The sequence below is a fragment of the Eulemur rufifrons genome, chromosome 2 (genome assembly GCF_041146395.1).
Source record: "Eulemur rufifrons isolate Redbay chromosome 2, OSU_ERuf_1, whole genome shotgun sequence".
In the NCBI taxonomy this organism is placed as follows: domain Eukaryota; kingdom Metazoa; phylum Chordata; class Mammalia; order Primates; family Lemuridae; genus Eulemur; species Eulemur rufifrons.
In genome coordinates this window covers 124,064,542-124,083,424 of record NC_090984.1, presented here as the reverse complement: position 1 = coordinate 124,083,424, position 18,883 = coordinate 124,064,542, and the positions used below count along the sequence as shown (strand labels likewise).

At 46.5% G+C, this 18,883-nt stretch overlaps 1 protein-coding gene across 1 annotated transcript in view; it reads right to left on the bottom strand.

Annotated features, from left to right (window-relative positions):
• Positions 1-56: 56 nt before the first annotated feature.
• Positions 57-18,883, bottom strand: part of TRAF3 (TNF receptor associated factor 3) — a 35,300-nt gene continuing 16,473 nt past the window's right edge. The window contains exons 6-11 of the mRNA XM_069490335.1: positions 18,143-18,223; positions 14,966-15,040; positions 13,019-13,111; positions 7,810-7,950; positions 2,192-2,366; positions 57-1,007 (exon numbers count right to left, since the gene is read on the bottom strand). Coding sequence (XP_069346436.1) covers positions 436-1,007; positions 2,192-2,366; positions 7,810-7,950; positions 13,019-13,111; positions 14,966-15,040; positions 18,143-18,223 — 1,137 coding nt within the window. The 3' untranslated portion in view covers positions 57-435. The remainder of the gene's footprint in view (positions 1,008-2,191; positions 2,367-7,809; positions 7,951-13,018; positions 13,112-14,965; positions 15,041-18,142; positions 18,224-18,883) is intronic.

The window sequence follows — 18,883 nt, the reverse complement described above, 5'->3', positions numbered from 1 at the left end:
AATTGCGTTACTATTTCATAAATTCTTCTTTTACTCAACATGCTGACACGTCCAGCCATCCCCACGTGTGTGTGTGTGTTTTCTTGTTCTGGTGTTCAAGTTTAAGGAAGAAAAATCATGTTTCTTTTGTTTAGCATATATGTTTTCCACCTTAATTAACTAGATCTTTAAAAATGAAAATGAAAACCTTCTCTGACAGCAATATTTATCTCGTTGAAGGATAAATAATTCTTCAGAGTAAAGTGTTGCTAGTCTATAGAAAACATGTCAGGTGTGTGTTCACGTGTGGCTCCTCCCGCCGGCCGTGCGTCCACCTTCTGCCGCTTCCTCCGTTCCACAAGGTCCTTTTCTGAGCTTGAGGACCTCAGTGAAGACAGACTGGTTCAAACCCCCCAGAGGAGTTACCTTCTGCTAAATCCTCCTCCCAGGTACTCGTCAGGGATCGGGCAGATCCGAAGTATCCACTATGACTTTAATAAAAATTGTATCATCTTTAATATATGTCCCGTTTTCTAGAACAGTTTGGGCCACAAAGACTGGGCAGCCAGAGGCGATATTCATCTCTCCGGTGGGCTTCTTAAAGCTGCTGCTGTTGGGGTCAGGCTTGAATGCATCTCCCAAATGACGCCGCGAGGACCCCTGATCCATCAACATGAGTGTCACTTTCTGCTTAAATGGCCAAGGAAGCAAAGCATCATACTCTCCACGCATAATGACAAAAAACAGCGACAAGTGCGTCCCCTTCCCCATCCCATCCCCGTTCAGGTAGACCCTGGCGCACATCTTATAGCCAAAGTAGCCCGTGTAGAACGGCTGGCTGTAAAGGGACAGGGTCTTCCCCATGACGGCCTCCTGCTTCCGCCGCTTGTAATCTCGGATCTTCCAAATCAGCACGCCATTGTAGCTAGCGGTCTCAAGGACCTGGAACCGCAGGTCCATGTCGGCCAGACGGATGTCGTGGACACTCAGCATCTGGTCATGCCGGCTCAGCTGGGACTCCAGCAAGCCTACCGTAGGTGAGGAAAGATTTGGCGAATGAGACATATGAATGTCAGAAAGATTAGAAAAGCAAATCCATGCCAGCATTTTTTGTTGCTGTTATTTTTTAGAGCCGGGGTCTCACCACGTTGCCCAGGCTGACCTCGAACTCCTGGGCTCAAGCGATCCTCCTGCTTTAGCCTCCTGAGTAGCTGGGACTACAGGTGTGAGCCACTTCACCTGGCTCACACCAGCATTTGAATTAAACAACAACATAAAAATCACTGTGGCTGCTGGAGGTGAGAACAAGAAAATACCACACAGATGCCCTGAAACGTCCCTCCTCCTGCAGGAGAGCCCAGGCTCCTACACCACGTCTACCCAACACGTCCACAGCTCCATCTGGCTGGAGGAACTGTCAGGCCACAGCCTGCTGAGATGGGATGCCCTGGGGAATGGCCCTGGGCCTGTGTGTCACAGGGCACCTTACTGCAGGGTCGATGACAGAGTGCAGCCTGCCTTGGGTGGGAGCTCCTGGGGGGCAGAGGAGAGCTGCCCTCTTGCTCACACTCCCCACCCTCCAGCCTCCAAGCCACGGAGTCATCTGTGTGCTCTGAGTCTAAGCTGCTCCCCTGTCTACTCCAATCCGCGTCCTCTGCCTGCTAATCCAACCCCAGTGCACTGCAATAATCCTCGTTCCCTTCCACCATAATCCTTTCCATGCAAATATTCACAATATTCTTTCAGTCCCCAGAGCCGCAAGCCCAAATCTGCTTCTGGATATGAGGAACACGCTGGCTGAGTGCGCAGGGGCAGTGCCCCCCACGCCCTACCAGCTCCTGTCCCTGGGCCTCTCAGCAGTGTGGCCTGGAGTGCCCTGACCAACAGGCCCTGGGCTCGCTCTGTGCCTGTCTCCACTCAGGCCCGTGCCATGGGCCACCCCTATGGCCCTGGTCTCTCTTGGCGAGGGCTTCCTGCCGGGGCACCTGCTCCTACTCTCTACCACACTGGGCCTCCCACGGAGGGGACAAGCCTAAGCAGGGAACGTTTCTGTCTTTACTAAGGGAATCTCTGCAGGAAGTCATCACACTGCCGCACATGTGTTACCTGTAACTGGAAAGAGCTGTTCTAAGGCAGTGTGTGCCCAACGGATTCAGCCAAGGCACTCGTCTCGGGCCTGGGACGCCCATCTCTGCTCCTGCCCCCGCCTCACCTGTGTTCCGAGCCACCTGCCCAGCGCTCTTGTCCACGCTCTCCAGCTCAGTCACGCGGTTCTGGAGGGATTCCACGCTGCTCTTCATGCTGTCCGCTTCCTCCCAGTTCTGTCGGAAGGGGCGGATCTCTTTGTCGAGCTCTTTCAGTTTCTCTGCTTGGCTGTCTATTACTCGCTTCCAGACCAAAGGTATTAAAAAAGCAACAACCAGTTAGGACTCTGAAAATGCCAAGCCACCTCCCATCAAATACAGGCTGGCCAGGAGCAAAACAGTCAGCCACAGAGGCCCCTGGACGAGGCCACCCACCAGCGGCTCCAACTCCAGCTGGGGCAACCTTAGCTGGCACTGTACCTGGGAGCTCCCTGGGGACAAGCCTGTGCTCTGCAGGGAGCACTCGAGGTGACCCGAAGCCAGATGGAGGATGACCATCCTTACAGAAAACAACACAATGATGTTCCACTACTTCCAGTTTGGTTTGCCAATAGAGAACCATCAGGACAGAGAAGTGACGGGCGCCAGGTGCTCAGATGACCAGGTGCAATACCACAGATGGATGCTCAGGGCCGGCTGCAGCCCCTGCCTGGGCTTCCTCACCTAGGAGCATCCCAAGGGTCACCTGCTGCCCGGCTCTCACACACGCACATCCGGGCACCAGTCAGTCCTGTGGCTCTCCTGTCAGATGCCTGGATCTGACCTCGCCCCCTACACCCATGTGCCTCCTCCCAGGCTGGTGGCCCCTCTACAGGCTCGCCAGGCTCCCACGGCATCCTGTCCAATGCCCTCATGTGCCACAGAGGCCACAGGTGCTGTAGTGAGGGTCCCTGCTTCCCAGCGGAAGGGACAAGGTAGAGAGGCCACACCCCTTAGTGCAGGACCCATAGGGTCTCAGATTTAGGATGCCAGAGTCATCCTTGTGGCCTATTGCCCCTTTAAACATCTGAGGGCCCCCTACCCCGCTGCCTTGTCCGGGGTGGAAGTGCGGCCCTGTCTCTGTTGCTGCAGAGGGTGTCCCAGAACTGCACCAGGATCCTGGGAGACCGGACCTCACTGGCTCTACACAGGGCTGGCGGTAGGAAAGGGCCCTGAGGTGGGTCCTCAGGCCCTGGGTGAAACCAAGGGGACTGATGCCGACAGGAGTGGGGCTCCTCCTCCACCTGCTCCACACTCAGGCTGCCAGCTCTGTGCTCCCCGCCCCCCAGACAGGGAGGCAGGAAACCAGCAACACTGTTGCCAGACACATGGCTGGCTGCCGATAGCAGGCCTGACTTGGTGCTATCTTAATTTAAATAATTTAGAAAGCCTTTTTTCCAGAAACAGACCACTTATATTTATGGAAGGATGAGAATCCTCCTCCAGCTCTGATGGCCCAGTTAGGGTCTCGCTCTGTTGCCCAGGCTGGAGTACAGTGGCTATTCACAGGTACAATCACTGCTCACTACAGCTTTGAACGCCTGTGCTCACCTGATCCTCCCTTCTCAGCTTCCCAAGTAGCTGGGATCATGGGCATTTCACCACGCTGGGCTACTTTTTGTATTTTTTGTAGAGACGGGAGTCTCACTGTCACCCAACCTGGTCTTGAACTCCCGACTGCAAACAATCCTCTCATCTTGGCCTCCCAAAGTGCGAGGATTACAAGCGTGAACCACCACGCCCAGCTGGTTTTCACTTCTAAAAAGAATATGCATTTTGAAATAAACTTGTGAAGGCCAGAGAGCCTAGTGCCAGCGCAGCTGTGGCATGGCCGAGCCCCTCTGAAGCTGAGGCCACACCAGGTGCTCAAGGGAACAGCCCCAGGGGCCCACTGAATTTACTTCTCCTTTTGGGTCTATTTTTAAACCTTAATGTTTCAGCACCTTTGCTGGCTGTTACTAACCATGAAGGAATAAACATGGCAGGTTTGGATTACTTTTTGAGGGGTAAAAACACAGTGTTATTCTTTCTGTTCTTTCTAAGAAAACTGATGTTAGCCAACGTTTAAAAAGTAAGGATTATTTCTCTAAAGAACACCTCTTTCTATATCGCTGTACCTTTATTTTAAACAAATACATGTGACCAGAGGAATATTTGATGAGTTCACAAAGTCTGTTTTTAGGGGATGGTACTAGTGACATGAATGAACATCCAAAACCACAATGTCCTTCTTTCCTGTGGTTGTTTCCTTTGCCCCTTTCACCAGCACTCCCAGCACGATGCATCTGAGTGAGCATCGGCATGCTCCCCTGCAGTCCCCTGCTGATGTCACCACTGGGCCAGTGTGGGTGCCAATGAGCAGAAGAGGCAAGTGAATGAAAACTTACTCAACAGAGGTCTGAGAGGTCATTTTGTAACTTGAGACACCCAGGAGTGAACTACAAGTCACAGCATGGCCCCGGACAAGCCGCTTGTCACTGCTACACCTCAGGTCCCTGGTGCGACGCACAAACAGGCCTGGTCTCAAGCGTCTCAAGCCCGGAGCCACGGAGCCTGAGGCGAGGGCCTGTGCACAGGCAGGAGGCTGCTCCAGCGCAGCAGAGCGCCGAGTCGGGACACACACAGCACACAGCTGAGGCTCAGCCAAACACAGGAGTTCCCACAGAGCAAGGCAGAACACACCACTTTTAAAACAGCCTTTCATTTGCATGAAAGGCCCAGTTTCAAAGCAGAATGCAGATCTAAGTCAAGCTTTCTCTGTAAAATGCTGCAAATGCAATTTCATTCTCAAAGAGCATGCCCACAGCCGCTGCAGTTTCTATAAAAACAAATCTTAAATGCAGGTGTGGAATTTTATTAGAAAAAGGAATTCTGAGATGAATGGTATTGGCTGCACTCCATGAACAAACCCTCATCAGAAGATCTGCTTTCAGAAAGCATCGACCCAGCAGCCTCCCGCACTCACACCTCAGGGCTTTGATCACACTGCTTGCTGTCACTTCTCACCCTGCGGCCACTGGGACCTTGGGACACGAACGCTGTCCAATGAGACAGCCTGTCGGAGCAGTGCAGGCTGAATGAGGGCCGTGAGGGCGGAGTGCCGCCTGCCTTCTGTTCTGGCCCCGAGCTGCTCTGCTTGGGCCCTGCAGACCCCTGACCGCGAGCACCACCTGTCCATCTAGTCCTGCTGGCAGCAGGGGCCTGGGGTTAAAGCTCACACCCAGACTATCTCTTTAATTGAGAAAAACAGGATCTCTGGGAAGTAAAATATTAAGACAGCCCTTGCTGGGCCAGCAAGAGCAGACACGCTGTTAAATCCCACTCCCCTCATGCACCTCTGCCTGTGTCCCCACCAGCCACAGCCCGGCCATCAGGCACTCTGAACTACCATTGTCAGGATTTTAGGGTCTACTAAACAATCAGACAAGGAAGGAGACAGCCCTGAGTAGCATGTGCTATCGTCACCAAGGATGTCCACACGCAGGACTGGGGCAGCACCGAGGGTAGGGGTGGGTGAGGGAAGGCTTCCTGGAGGAGGTGGCATTTATGCTGACATCTGAGGTGTTTGAGAGGAGCTGGAGTTGGCCAGGAAAGGAAGGTATGGGGAAGAGGGCTCAGGGACATCCGTGCAGGAGTGTGGCACCTCTCATGGAAAGAAGAGAAGGTGCACAGAGAGGGGAGCAAAGTTGGCAAGGTCACTGGTGGCCAGTCACAGGGGTCTTCTGGGCCACAGTGAGGAGTTTAAGGTAAACCCTTCCTACTGAAGGGTTCTAAGGTGAGGGCTGGAATAATGAGGAGGACGTGCAAGTGGGCTCCACCGAAGAGAGTGGAAGAGGGTCTGGAGAGCAAAGCGTGGCCCACCTGCAGCCAGCGCCTCTGCACAGCCGGGGTTTCCATCAGTGCTCCTGGCTCTGTCCTCGCCAGGCAGACCGCTGGCCCCACGGTGCTGCGGATGGTAAGGCCACGTCCCACCTGTCATAAAACCTCACAGCTGGACGCCCTTCCACGCAGCCCACTGTCATGGGTGCAGCCGTGAGGCGTCCGCACACCCTTCACGCAGCCCCTGGTCCTGCACTCAGGGAAATCGTGAGCGTCCAGCCTGCGCTGAGCCCCTTTCTTCAAAGATGGCCGTTCTCCACGCTTTCCTTTCTGTGGAGGAGGGAACCCTCCTACTCACGATAGGTCAGGGACACTGACAACTGCCCTCATCACTCAGTCTCCACTACTCTGGACTTGCATGACTCAGTTTCGCCCTTTCTTTCTGACTTAACACCTCATTGGTTTGTTCAATCACAAAAGTTTAAAAATATAAATCACACACAGTAAAGTGTTTAAACTCTACTACAAAGTAAAGTAAATGAAAATGTTTCTGGCTGGATGAGGAGGAAATGAAAGAGATGCACACACATGAAATCTCTGAGGTTAGAACAGCGTATTTGTACATCATTGTGTATATTCTAATTGTTTTGTTATATATGAACCCACTACTTATTCATTCTCTCTTCTGTCTCGGGTATTTTCATAAGCGACTGTCTGGCACAACATTAATTTCTCTTGCCGTTCCACCTGCCTCTCTGAGCCTCAGACCAAATTCAGTGGCTATAATTTTGAATAGCTAAAACTGCTCACCAGGCAGTACTGCAGGTGAGGGTGGGCCACGGTGTGGACAGGTCACCGTGGATGACCTGACCGACACACGGTTGGGACCTCAGCAAAATGCCAAGGGCTTCCAGAAGGAGGCCTGTTGGTGTTTTATGAGACATTGTACTTTTCTGGCTTGATTCAATACTAATGATGTGTGCCTTTTCTAATATAATCTAATGTGTTTTTTCATTTTCGCTCTGAGTAACTACGAAGTTTAATACAAATGAAATTAATTTAATAACTCTCCATGGAATTCAAGGCATTGGGACTAATCTCCAAATGCCAAAATATGAGAAAAGGCATTCTCCGAGATGCCACGACTCTGTGCTATTAGAGATATTTTCTCTTACAGATAATTTAGGGAAACACATCGTAAGTGTAAGTACTGAAAAACCACTTCAGCGACACCAGTGACTCTTTCACAGACGTGTGTGATACACGTGGGACTTGCTGTAACAAATGTACACTACCAGGAAGTTAATGTGCAGGTCGTATCTATGATAATCTAGTCACAAGCACCTAATGGAGCCCTGTTTTGATAACAGAAATTAGCAGCAACTTTTCATCAGGCCCATCTATATAATCACCTTTATCCGAGTGACAAAGGTTTATTAATTTGTTTTGGAGGTTTGTGTGGATCACCACGGTGAAATAAAGTAGGGTGAGTGTGTGTGTCACTAGAAAACTCAGTAGTTTAGCTTCACTTCACTTCAGGAAGTGAAACTTTGCAAACAACAGCCACCCATGAACAATAAGAAATCTTAAATGATAAACCCGCTGATTTTTAAAATGCAGGCTGTAGGCCTCATTTCTCCAGCAGAGGATCAAAGGCATAGAAGAGAGGTGAGGGAACTTGCTCTCCAGAGAAAAGGCAGTAAGAAAACAGCCAACCTGCGGCTTCCCAGGCTGGGCCGTAGCTACCCCCGGCCACCTTTCCCAAGTCTTCACTTAAGAAAAACAAGTTGCTTCTCTACTTGTCCAAGGTCAGGGCTTCAGCTCTGAAGCCCTAAACGGGAACACGGACTCCTCCCCTTTGATCCAGCCACAGCCTTACGCTTATTACCTGTAAATGAAGTATTTTGGATTCATTATTTCGAAGCATTTCCTTTTGTCTCTCAATTTCAATTTCAAAGCTACATATCTGATTGTGCAAACTCTGTATGCTCTTGTTTTTCTCTACACTTTCATTCTGCAGCAAGGAAACCTGAAAAACAAATTTTTAAACTAATGTAAGAAAAAGTGGTTTTAATATTAACAACAATGATAATGATAGTAATTAAAGTTTCATAATATAGGCCTTTTATTAGCTTACTGAAAGGAGTTCCAGAAGAAAAAAATCCCTTCACACTAAAAATGTAAGTCCGGGTATTTTTTTTTTTTTTTTGAGACAGAGTCTTGCTGTGTTGCCCTGGGTAGAGAGAGTGCAGTGGTGTCATCATAGCTCACTGCAGCCTCAAAGTCCTGGGCTGAAGTGATCCTCCTGCCTCAGTCTCCCGAGTAGCTGGGACTTCAGACGGGCACCACCACACCTGGCTATTTTTTTTTTTTTTTTTAGTAGAGACGGGGTCTTGCTCTTGCTCAGGCTGGTCTCAAACTCCTGAGTTTAAGCCATCCTCCCTCCTTGGCCTCCCGGAGTGTTAGGATTATCGGCGTGAGCCAGTGTGCTGAGCCGGAAGTCCTGATAATTTAATAGGGAACCCTGGCCGGGCGCAGTGGCTCACACCTGTAATCCTAGTACTCTGGGAGGCCGAAGCCGGCAGACTGAGCTCAGGAGTTTGAGACCAGCCTGAGCAAGAGCAAGACCCCGTCTCTACTAAAAAAAATAGAAAGAAATTATCTGGACAACTAAAAATATATAGAAAAAATTAGCCGGGCATGGTGGCACATGCCTGTAGTCCCAGCTATTCAGGAGGCTGAGGCAGGAGGATTGCTTGAGCCCAGGAGTCCGAGGTTGCTGTGAGCTAGGCTGACGCCACGGCACTCTAGTCTGGGCAACAGAGTGAGACTCTGTCTCCAAAAAAAAAAAACACGAATCTTATAAACTATGTTTCTCAGGATCTCTCCCAGTAATTAGGGTGAGGCAAAGTGCAGTTGCTGATTGAATTTCCAAATAAATGGGATGCTAATTTTTAAAGTTTTTGCATAAGTTTTTATAAGAGTAGCTTTCAAATTTTTGCCAAGAAACACATTCTTACATTTCATTTCACCCCATTTATAACAACATTTGTGTGTGCATATACCTGAAAAATAGGTTTCACAAAACCATACTTGCCCTAATCACTTATGATGTACCCTGGTATTTTCTATTTTATTCCATTTCAGTTTTGAAAAATGCTAGTCCCTCGAGGACATTATGCGAAGTGAAATGAGCCAGGAACAGAAAGAAAAACAGTACATGATCTCACTTAGGTGTGGCATCTAAACAGTCAAACTCACAGAGGCAGACAGTGGAACGGAGGTTACCAGCAGGTGGTGGGGTGGGAGGGATGGGAAGGGACAGGGACTGGGGAGATGCTGGGTGAAAGGTACAAAGTTTCATTAGACACAAAGAATAAGTTTTTGAGATCTACTGCACAGCATGGAGACTATAGTTAACAATAATGTATATTTCAAAATTGCTAAAAGAACAGATTTTAAATGAAGTGAGGTGATGGATAGGTTAATTAGCACAATTTAATCATTCCATGATGTATACATGTATCAAAACATCACACTGTACCCTATGAATATTTACAAATATTATTTGTCAATTTTAAAAAATGCTAGTCACAACCTACTAAGTTATTTCACATCCACCAATGGGCGCGACCTGCAGTTTGAAAGGCCCTCCCAACATAATGAGCAAGGCGGAGAGGATAAAAATTGCGCAGTGCTTCACTTAACCCTCAGGCCAGCTCTTAACCCTCAAACACAGGGATGGAGCCTGAAGAGACCCTTCCACAAAAGCTCAGCAGAGTCACCTGTAACCCCCATCAGTCAAAGGAAGGGCCTGCTGAACAAGCATTGCCAAGCTCACCTTTGACCTTTCCAAAATCTCTGAAAAATAATTAGTCCCAAGGACCAATGAACACCTGGTCTTAAAAGGCCTTGAGATGAGTTTGAGGGTAACTCTTACAAGGCTTCCTTCCTCACAAGATTCCTACAAAGGGCATTTCAACACTGGCAAAATGCTCCCATCTATCAACAGATGGGTCTGCCTGTCCTTGAGGTGCTGCTGGCACCCCAGAAGACCTCGAGCTCTGTGATGGAGCTGATGTGTGCCTCTCCAATGATGAGCCTTCCACAAGCAGCAAGGGCTGGGGACTGGCCTTAGCCACGGGTCACAAAGCTGATGGCCCAAGAGCATCTCAAGAGGAAACTAGGCTGGGCGTGATAAAGAAGGGATTCCTGATGCCGTTTTAAGGATAACCAGCCTAAGATAAGATAAGTGTCCTTTCCATACTGGACACAATCTGCTAAGGCAAGAAGCACCTTTAGAAACAATCACCATCTATTTTTTATTTTAAAACAAATATGAATTTACAAAGGAATACAATGTCTCATGGACAAAATATGACTTCACTTTCCTAGGATTTTACTAAGCAAAAATCGACTTTCCATCCTAAAACATAATGCCTCCAATGTCCATGAATTCCCACACGTGGCTGACCTGCACGAATGCAGAACGGACCACATGCAGCATCGCACGGTGCCTGTCTCACCTACAGCTGCAGCTCACTCACGTCCATCTATCACAGGTGAACACAATTCCCAGGCTCGTTATTCTCACCTCCACAAAGAGAGACACCATTTATGCCAACTCTTGACAAAAATCTCAGCAATACCTCCAAAACCACTGACAATTCTTCTGCAACAAATCAAGCACTTGAGTATGAGCAGGAGCAACTTACAGCAATAAACACAGATCATGCTGTTTTAAACTCAACTTTTTTCATTTAGGGACTTCCCTTATTTAACTTTTAATTTGTATTTATTTCTTTTAATCAAAGAACCTAGCTCCTGGGTGCAGACTGCTGCTTTCACACCTCGGTCAGGCAGACGTCGTCTGCACAAGAAGGTCCGTCTGGGAGGTGTGTCTCCATGAAGCAGCACAACACCACGTGGCGGAGGAAACAGGGATCCCTTGGCTGGCCTCCCCCAACACCCCCTGCACCCAGAACATCCTTTGCCCTAGCCTACGTTCATTTCCCTTCGATTTAAGCTTTCCTAAAATATAAAATGGTTGTTTTTAAGTCCACATTTTACATAACAGTTTTTCTTTAGTTTGATCACAAATGTGAGGATCATCAGCCTTTCTGAATCAACATATTCTATTTTCTAAGACAGATGAACAAAATAACCTAAGAGATTCCAACTGAGTAACACTATAATGAGAAATTCCATTTTAAGAAAACATAAATATCTCCATTCTTCATCCAGCCTTTACTTTTGGACCTAGTGAAGGGTAGGCATGCACCTTCTCAGGAACATAAGCTGAGGCTCAGTTGACCAAAGGCCAGGGCCAGGGGTTCCGCTCAGATAGATAGTTGGGGAGAGACTAATCCTTGAGTGACCTCTCACGTATCTCCATGGCAAGACACTACAAAGCACCCCACACTCTCAGGATTTCCACCGTGACCTGGCTGATGACAGTTTAAACACACAAGGTATTCACAGAGCAAGAACTTGCTGTACTGTGTGGGCAGGTTACTCTGGCACGTCCTGGGGTCTCCAATGATGTGAACCACTCACTTAGAATGGGGAGAAGACCATGAGGCAGGAAGGAAGGAGATGAATTCCCCACAGGAACTGAGCCCAGAAATCCACTTGGTGACAGCACTGTCCAAAATTGTCCCCCTGGAAAACCACATACCTCAGAACCACTAAACTATTAGTATAAGTAAACTATAGTATAAGTATAACAAAACTAACTCTTAAAATGAAAGGAAGAACCTTTTAAATAAGAAACACACCATCTATGAGAGATAAGAAGCCTTGTGATTGAGGCCTATAATTTTAAAAAGGCAGAAACAGAATAGATTTTTAAAAAGAAGGGGAAAAAAGATTTACAGGTAAACCATCACTGAACTCAGCAAATCAATCCCATGTGCTCACGGCAAAATCACCAACAATCTATCCAACACGAGTTCGATGTCACTGTCAGACATAACTCTTCTGCTCTGCATGTTCATACAACACTCCAACCTTTCACTGCTTCCCAACTTCAATCAAGCATTTATATTAAAAAACTATTTTAAGTTAGATTTAATGAAAATCTTTTAAAATTTTAGACTCTTTCAAGTACATTTAAATTTTAAACTGCTTGGAGTTAACACTCGAAACAAGATATTCAAATCTTTAGAAAACTCAAATGTCCACTCCACTGGCCACTCTAATTCATTGTAATACTCTCTCCTAACTACAACTTCTCAATAGATGTTTGTTCAATGTATTTTTTAATTTTTGTTTTTCTTTTTGTAAATAAGCCACAATGGGAGATCCTATAACAACTTCTTCTCTATTAATTCTCGAGGTTTTCATCTTGTCCTCAGGAAAAGGCGGCCCTGCCGAGCTCAATTTCACGTCAGAGAATAAATTCTACCAGAAGGATTTACAGGAAGGTGCCTGCTGGTGGGCCACAGTCCCTGCAACAGAGGCCTCCTGAAAACAGGCTGGGAGGAGAGTAAGTCTGTCTGGGAAGTGCTCCTGTCTCTGTGCTTAGTGCACCAAATTTTCACAAAGTGTCAACAGAGACAATTAATAGTAAACACTAGTGACATGGAAATGTTTCTTCCTACTTGTCTCTCACAAAAGACAGACTGTAAAGCAGTAGTACTGGTAACTGTCCAGATCAGGGTCGGCAAATGTACTCTGTAAAGAGCCAGAAAATAAATACGTTAAGCGATGAAGTTCACACGGTCTGTTTCAACTCTGCTGCTGTGGAGCGAAGGCGGCCACAGACGATACGGAAATGAATGAGGGTGGCTGTGCTCTAATAGAACTTTATTTACAAAAAAACGGGGAAAGGTTGGAAGTCTGATAATCCCTGTGCTGGATAAATGCTAAAATAACCACAATGTGACTGGGGAGTGGAAGCACTGTCTGCTTGCTTGGCAATTATAAGACAAAGAACAAACCAAAACAAAACACCTTCATTTATGAGCTCAAGATCACACAAAGAGAATTTACTTTTCTGATAATCTCTTGATGCTGTTTCTTTTATCTAAAACCCATTAATAACTATAGGAAAGGTTTTCTTCTTTAAATAATCTGAAGACATTATAAAAATCTACCTTCTTCTCCAGGGAGCTGCTCCACTCCTTCAGCAGGTTGACGTGCTGCACTGCGGAGCTGGCCTCGTGGGCCTTGATCTGCTGGTTTGTGCCCTGCAAGAGCAAAGATGTGAGGCGTTAAGTCAACCTCACTCCCTTTTGCAGGACAGAAAGGGTAACATAACGACTCTAAAAACAGCACTAAAGTTCACATGGAATCTCAGCCTCAGGGGAGTCATGCTAGGGCCACCTGGCTACTTTGTGCAGGTGAGGGGGCTGCGAGGAAGAACAGAGAGCTCCAAGAGAAAACACTCTGCAATGTTACAGTGAGAATCTCAAGTTCATGTTCTTCATTCCTTGAGCTTTTTTTTTTTTTTTTTTTTTTTGAGACAAGATCTTGCTCTGTTGCCCTGGCTAGAGTGCAGTGATGTCATCATAGCTCACTGCAACCATCAACTCCTGGGCTCAAGCCATCCTCCCACCTTGGCCTCCCAAAGTGCTGGGATTACAGGCGTGCGCCACCATGCCCGGCCTCCTCGAGTTTTTTATCTCAACTGTCTTATCAAGGTTTCACATTTGTAATACCGAGAAATTAAATTTTAAACTCATTCCCTTATAAATAACTTTTTCATTAAGAATATATTATAACTGGAAAATGTTTAGGTGCCTGCACTTACAGCTACATACTGCTAAACAGCCTAGTGAACATGTAAGCAAAGAAGGAATCTAAAAAACTTACTGAAGTGTTAATTTATTAATTCAAATACGCTGCATCCAAAAATATATTGTTCCTCACCATTCTAAATATATTTAGAAAGTTACATACAAAACATAAACAATCTACAGAGTACATAAGATGTAGACCATTTTAGAGTCAGGAATAAGCACATGAAATTGCACTTCATTTACTTAAGGAAATAATTAGTATGAAGAAATAATTTGTTTTGGTATTGAAAAATTAAGGAGTCACAGAAAGCATTTTAATGATCTCCAAAACATATACTCTGTACATAGAATATTCATATATATATGTTGATATAAGTATTGCAATATATAAACATATATATACACATACACAGAGAGAATGAATGATACTACGTACGACATAACAGGGGGAGGCTCAAGTCTCGTTGGAGAAGAAAGCCAAGGAAAGGTAGAGTAATTCTTACTCTTAGGCCATTCACTTTCTCACAAAGTACTAAGATGCCAATATCTTTGTACTGATTTCGTAATAATGTATTGGTGGTACATGAAATTAAATACAAGATAACTTTAATTGTAATACATACTGACTTTTGATAGTTTTCAAATTAAGATATACATTTAAATGAAAACTCAGTTCCAATTCACTTACAATCTCAGATGTGTTAAAAAAAAAAAACAACAAAAAACAGATGCAGGCTTCTCACACTACATGTGTGGCAGCAACAGAGACGTCCTCCCCACACTATTTTCCTGGGAGGTGTGGTTTCTATGCGCTGTGCTGTACTTTGAGCCTGTCCCCAGCTGGGGTCAGAGTCAGCACAGGCTTGTATACAAAATGCATTTATGGACACACGCATGTGTGATCCTTACGGCTGTGTACTGACACACACTGTTGAAACTATGTCCGGTTTGATATTCATTTATATTCAAGTAACAGCTAAAATTCCGTAATAATCTATCTAGAAACCCCACCAAATGTCATTCCTGTTTATCCCATTACTAGCTGGTTTTGGATGTAGTAGTTCTTTTATTGTATTAAGTTCCACCTCAGCATAGTGTCTACCTGAAGTCTCAAAACACCACCGGACTGGAAAGCAAGCACCCATGCCTGCTGCACGCGGCTTTCGTCACCCATGCAACAGGGTGTTTCTGTTTCGTGACAAAGACTAAGAGTCCAGAACTTGCATAATAAAATGTTAATATAATAACTTTCTCTCATGGCAGAATGTCAGTGACTGGGAAGGACAAATGTTGGATACTGACCTGAAAAACGCAGCCATAGCGCTTAAAACTACAGGTGCTGGGGGCATTGACACACTCTGACAAGTGTGCACTCAACTGCAACGGGAAAGAGACGTGAGTTGTGGCACAAACGTTTGCATGAAAATGTTCAAACATATCAGGGCACAGATAGCATCTGGGTTGTACTATTAAGAATGGTGTTTATCAGCTATAGGTGTGTATATATCATCTGCTTCCTAGACTTCTATGCAGTAAATATATGATATAGTCACGTGATACACATATATACGCCAATATACAGAAATACATTTACTATAACATTTCCTAAACTTGCAGTTTCTTTAGAACAAATTGTTTAAAATGTGACATGCCATCTGTAGTGCCAGAATTAAAAAAAGAAAAAAAAATGTAAACTGAAATGCACATTTAAAGACTAAAAACAAAAATTGCATGAAACACAAAAAAATAGAAAGCATTCAGAATGCAACTGGGTCACACACCTAATATACAGTACACAAAACTAAATATTTTTTCAAAGCAAGCTTACACTATGTACCATTACTCATAATACTTGAGGTAACTGGAGATGAGTTTTTCCTTCATCTAAAAAGACTATTTTCCTTCTGCACCACCAGAAACTCATGTAGCTTTTCAAAGACTGTAGTCAGGTCATTCTAACTACATGAATCTTAATACTGTCACTCCTAACAGATGGCAGGAAAATTACGAGGGACTAGGAGTAGATAACCCATTTTGCAAGGAAAACGTCCCTCATTCAGCTCAAATTTGGTGAGTCAACAAATAAAAACCACTAACAATGCCCCAATAAGAGAAAAGGGAATTGAAAAGACTATATTTTAAAGATACAGTGCGATGCATTAGGATAATACAACTGAAGGATAGTTTCTTCTTTCATTGAAAAAATTCTCATCCAGAAACTCTAGGAATGGATCTTCTTAATTAGCCTTTTTAAAACTGTTATTTGAAACAGGGTCTTGCTCTGTTGCCCTGGCTGGAGTACAGTGGCATCATCATAGCTCACTGTAACCTCAAACTCCTGGGCTCAAGTGATCCTCCCACCTCGGCCTCCCAAAGCGCTAGGATTCCGGGTGTGAGCCACTGTGCCCAGCTGGGATAGCTCTTTACAAAAAACAAAATCAGGCCCTACTTAGGACAGCAAGTGTGCGAATGCAGCACACAGTGGCCTGGAGCCAGTTTTGCTATATGCCAGCACGCACATGCCCCGAGGCTCACAGACCGTCCCTGTCCAGCACAGGTAGGTTCTGCAACTCCGCCTCAGTCTACCAGGACAAAGGCAGTCCTTTCCTCTAGGTCAGTGATTAAGACAGAGGAGAAAATGAATCCTGGACCTCTCTTTTGCCCTGTTGTGACCACTAAGGAGGAAGGCCAATGTGGGAATGACCTAAGGGACTCAGGTGACTGCCGCCAAGGCTACCCATCACAAGGTCTCTGAGCCAGGGCAGACTCAAGGTGGTTAAGGATCTAGTATTCTAACATTCCTGCTGCTCCTCCAAACCCAGCCTGGGCTGCATCTGGAGAAAAGTGCCCACAGGGCACATGACAGGTGATCGGCCTGGAAACGCAGTGTGAAGACTGCATGTAGTGTTATTAATTTAAAATTTTAAAATATATTTTTCCAGTGCCATTAATGTGATGATGAACTTAAACAGCTAACATTTCTAATTTTTTTTTTTTTTTTTTTTTTGAGAAAGAGTCTCGCTCTGTTGCCCGGGCTAGAGTGAGTGCCGTGGCGTCAGCCTAGCTCACAGCAACCTCAAACTCCTGGGCTCAAGCGATCCTCCTGCCTCAGCCTCCCGAGCAGCTGGGACTACAGGCATGTACCACCATGCCCAGCTAACTTTATATATATATATTTTTTTTTAGTTGTCCATATTTCTTTCTATTTTTAGTAGACACGGGGGTCTCGCTCTTGCTCAGGCTGGTCTCGAACTCCTGACCTCGAGCGATCCTCCCACCTCGGCCTCCCAGAGTGCTAGGATTACAGGCGTGAGCCACCGCGCCCGGCCTCTAATGTTAAAATCAGGGACAAATTGAATTTGACATATGCTATTTTCATCATACTACTATAAATTCAGTATTGTACCTTTTCCTAAATTGATTTTATCATCAGTATTCCCAGAGCCTTACAGAATTTATAGGAGCTTTGGAATAGAAGGAAGAGTAATCTATATAGCCCAATAGCACCTATCACCAGAAACCCAAGAGAAATGCAGGTTTAAGGGTTTTTTTTTTAAAAATGAGATTATTTCAATAGCACAGACTTTACTGTACATTAACTTTAACAGAGGGATTGTCCAGCTGTGGCAATAACTTCCATGCATTTTCCCCAGCTCCTCCCAGAGGCACACTGAGGGCCCAGAGGCCACTATCATCAGGCAGGACCTGGCCTTACCCATCAGCATCAAGGTCCTGAGAAGATGCACCTCAGATGAGAGTGGCTCTCTCATTCCTCCTGCACCCCAAGTCCCTGGCCCTCGGCCCACACAGGCCCTCTTGCTCAGTCAGGGACATATGAGGCTGGTTTCCCACACCCCCTGGTATCCAGTGGTAAAATTTCAGGTTGTTGAAAAATGATAAAGGGGAGCAGGCTCCTTAGAAGTGACTGACTGGGAGCCCAGGGGAAGCCCAAGACAGCTTCCGAAACAGCCGCCGAAGGGGCTCCAGGTCAGGATCGACACAAAAATGTTAAGCATCCTGGGAATTTTTCCATCTGGATATATTCTGATCGAATGAAGTTACTACAAAGTCTACCTGTCTAAAAAAAGTGCACCAAGGGTGGTGTGAGACCACGGCCTCTGGGGAGGCTGCACAGCTGCCCCGCCGGTGGCTGCGATGTGGCAGCTGCCCTGGACCTGCTTCCTACCCAGGGCCGTTAAAAAACATAAAGTGTCACCTTTGTACTGTAGATAAAACAGTCCCATTTTCTCAATTCTCAATAATATTTTTTACTCTGAATTTACCACTGTGTAGCTGTTGACTGCTTGCTTCTGACTTACAAAAAATAACATGAGACTTTTCATTACTTTTGTTTGTTTTTCTGCCATACACATTACTACCATGACCTGGGAGAACGCTACACTTCAGCTCTTAAAGGGAAGAGTGGTGTGCCAGTCCCGAGGACTCAAACGCCTGACCGAGACTGGCCGCGCCCCTTACCTCGCTCCTCAGCAGAGTCTGGACGCTGCACTTGTGAGGGCAGGACACCACCACGCAGGGACACTCGGTGTCTTCGTGTTTCTAGAGAGAAAGATAGTGTTGTCAACTTTGAAACACACAATAGTCTTCCTTAGGTCTCCTCCAAGGGCCCCACATGGATCCAAAGTAAGGGCTGTGCTCGCTGACATCATCTCCTAAGTAACAACACTCACATCACATTTGGATGAGTCATTATATTCCAAAAGTTTGAGGCGGGGCATGGTGGCTCCCACCTATAATCCCCTTTGGCAGGCCAAGGGACAGCCTCCATCTGAATGGGCAGGTGTGAGGGCCGAGGACTGTGGCGGGACCCACTGAAGGGAGGCTTGTCCTCAGGACACCAGACACCATTCCCACCTGAGGAGGGCCTGGGGCAGGCCCGACTCTGCAGGTGCACTCTGGTCTGGAGCCCAGAGGCGGCGCCTGTAGGGTGCAGGGCTCTTCTGCTCTGGGGCTGGGCCCTTAGAGGCCCTCAGCATCCACGGGGGTGAGCCCACTGCCATCCCAAGCTGATTAGCAGGCACGCGACTGGGCCAACCCTGACCGGCAGGCCACTCTCAAAGAAGATGCCACACGGGGACACCAGGGTGTCGGGCACAGACTTCCATCTGCTCGGCTGTGCTCAGATCCAGCGTTCTCAGGCCCCACAAAGCCAAGCCTTTGTCTTTCAATGGGAACACCACGGGCAAGTGGCCTCACCTC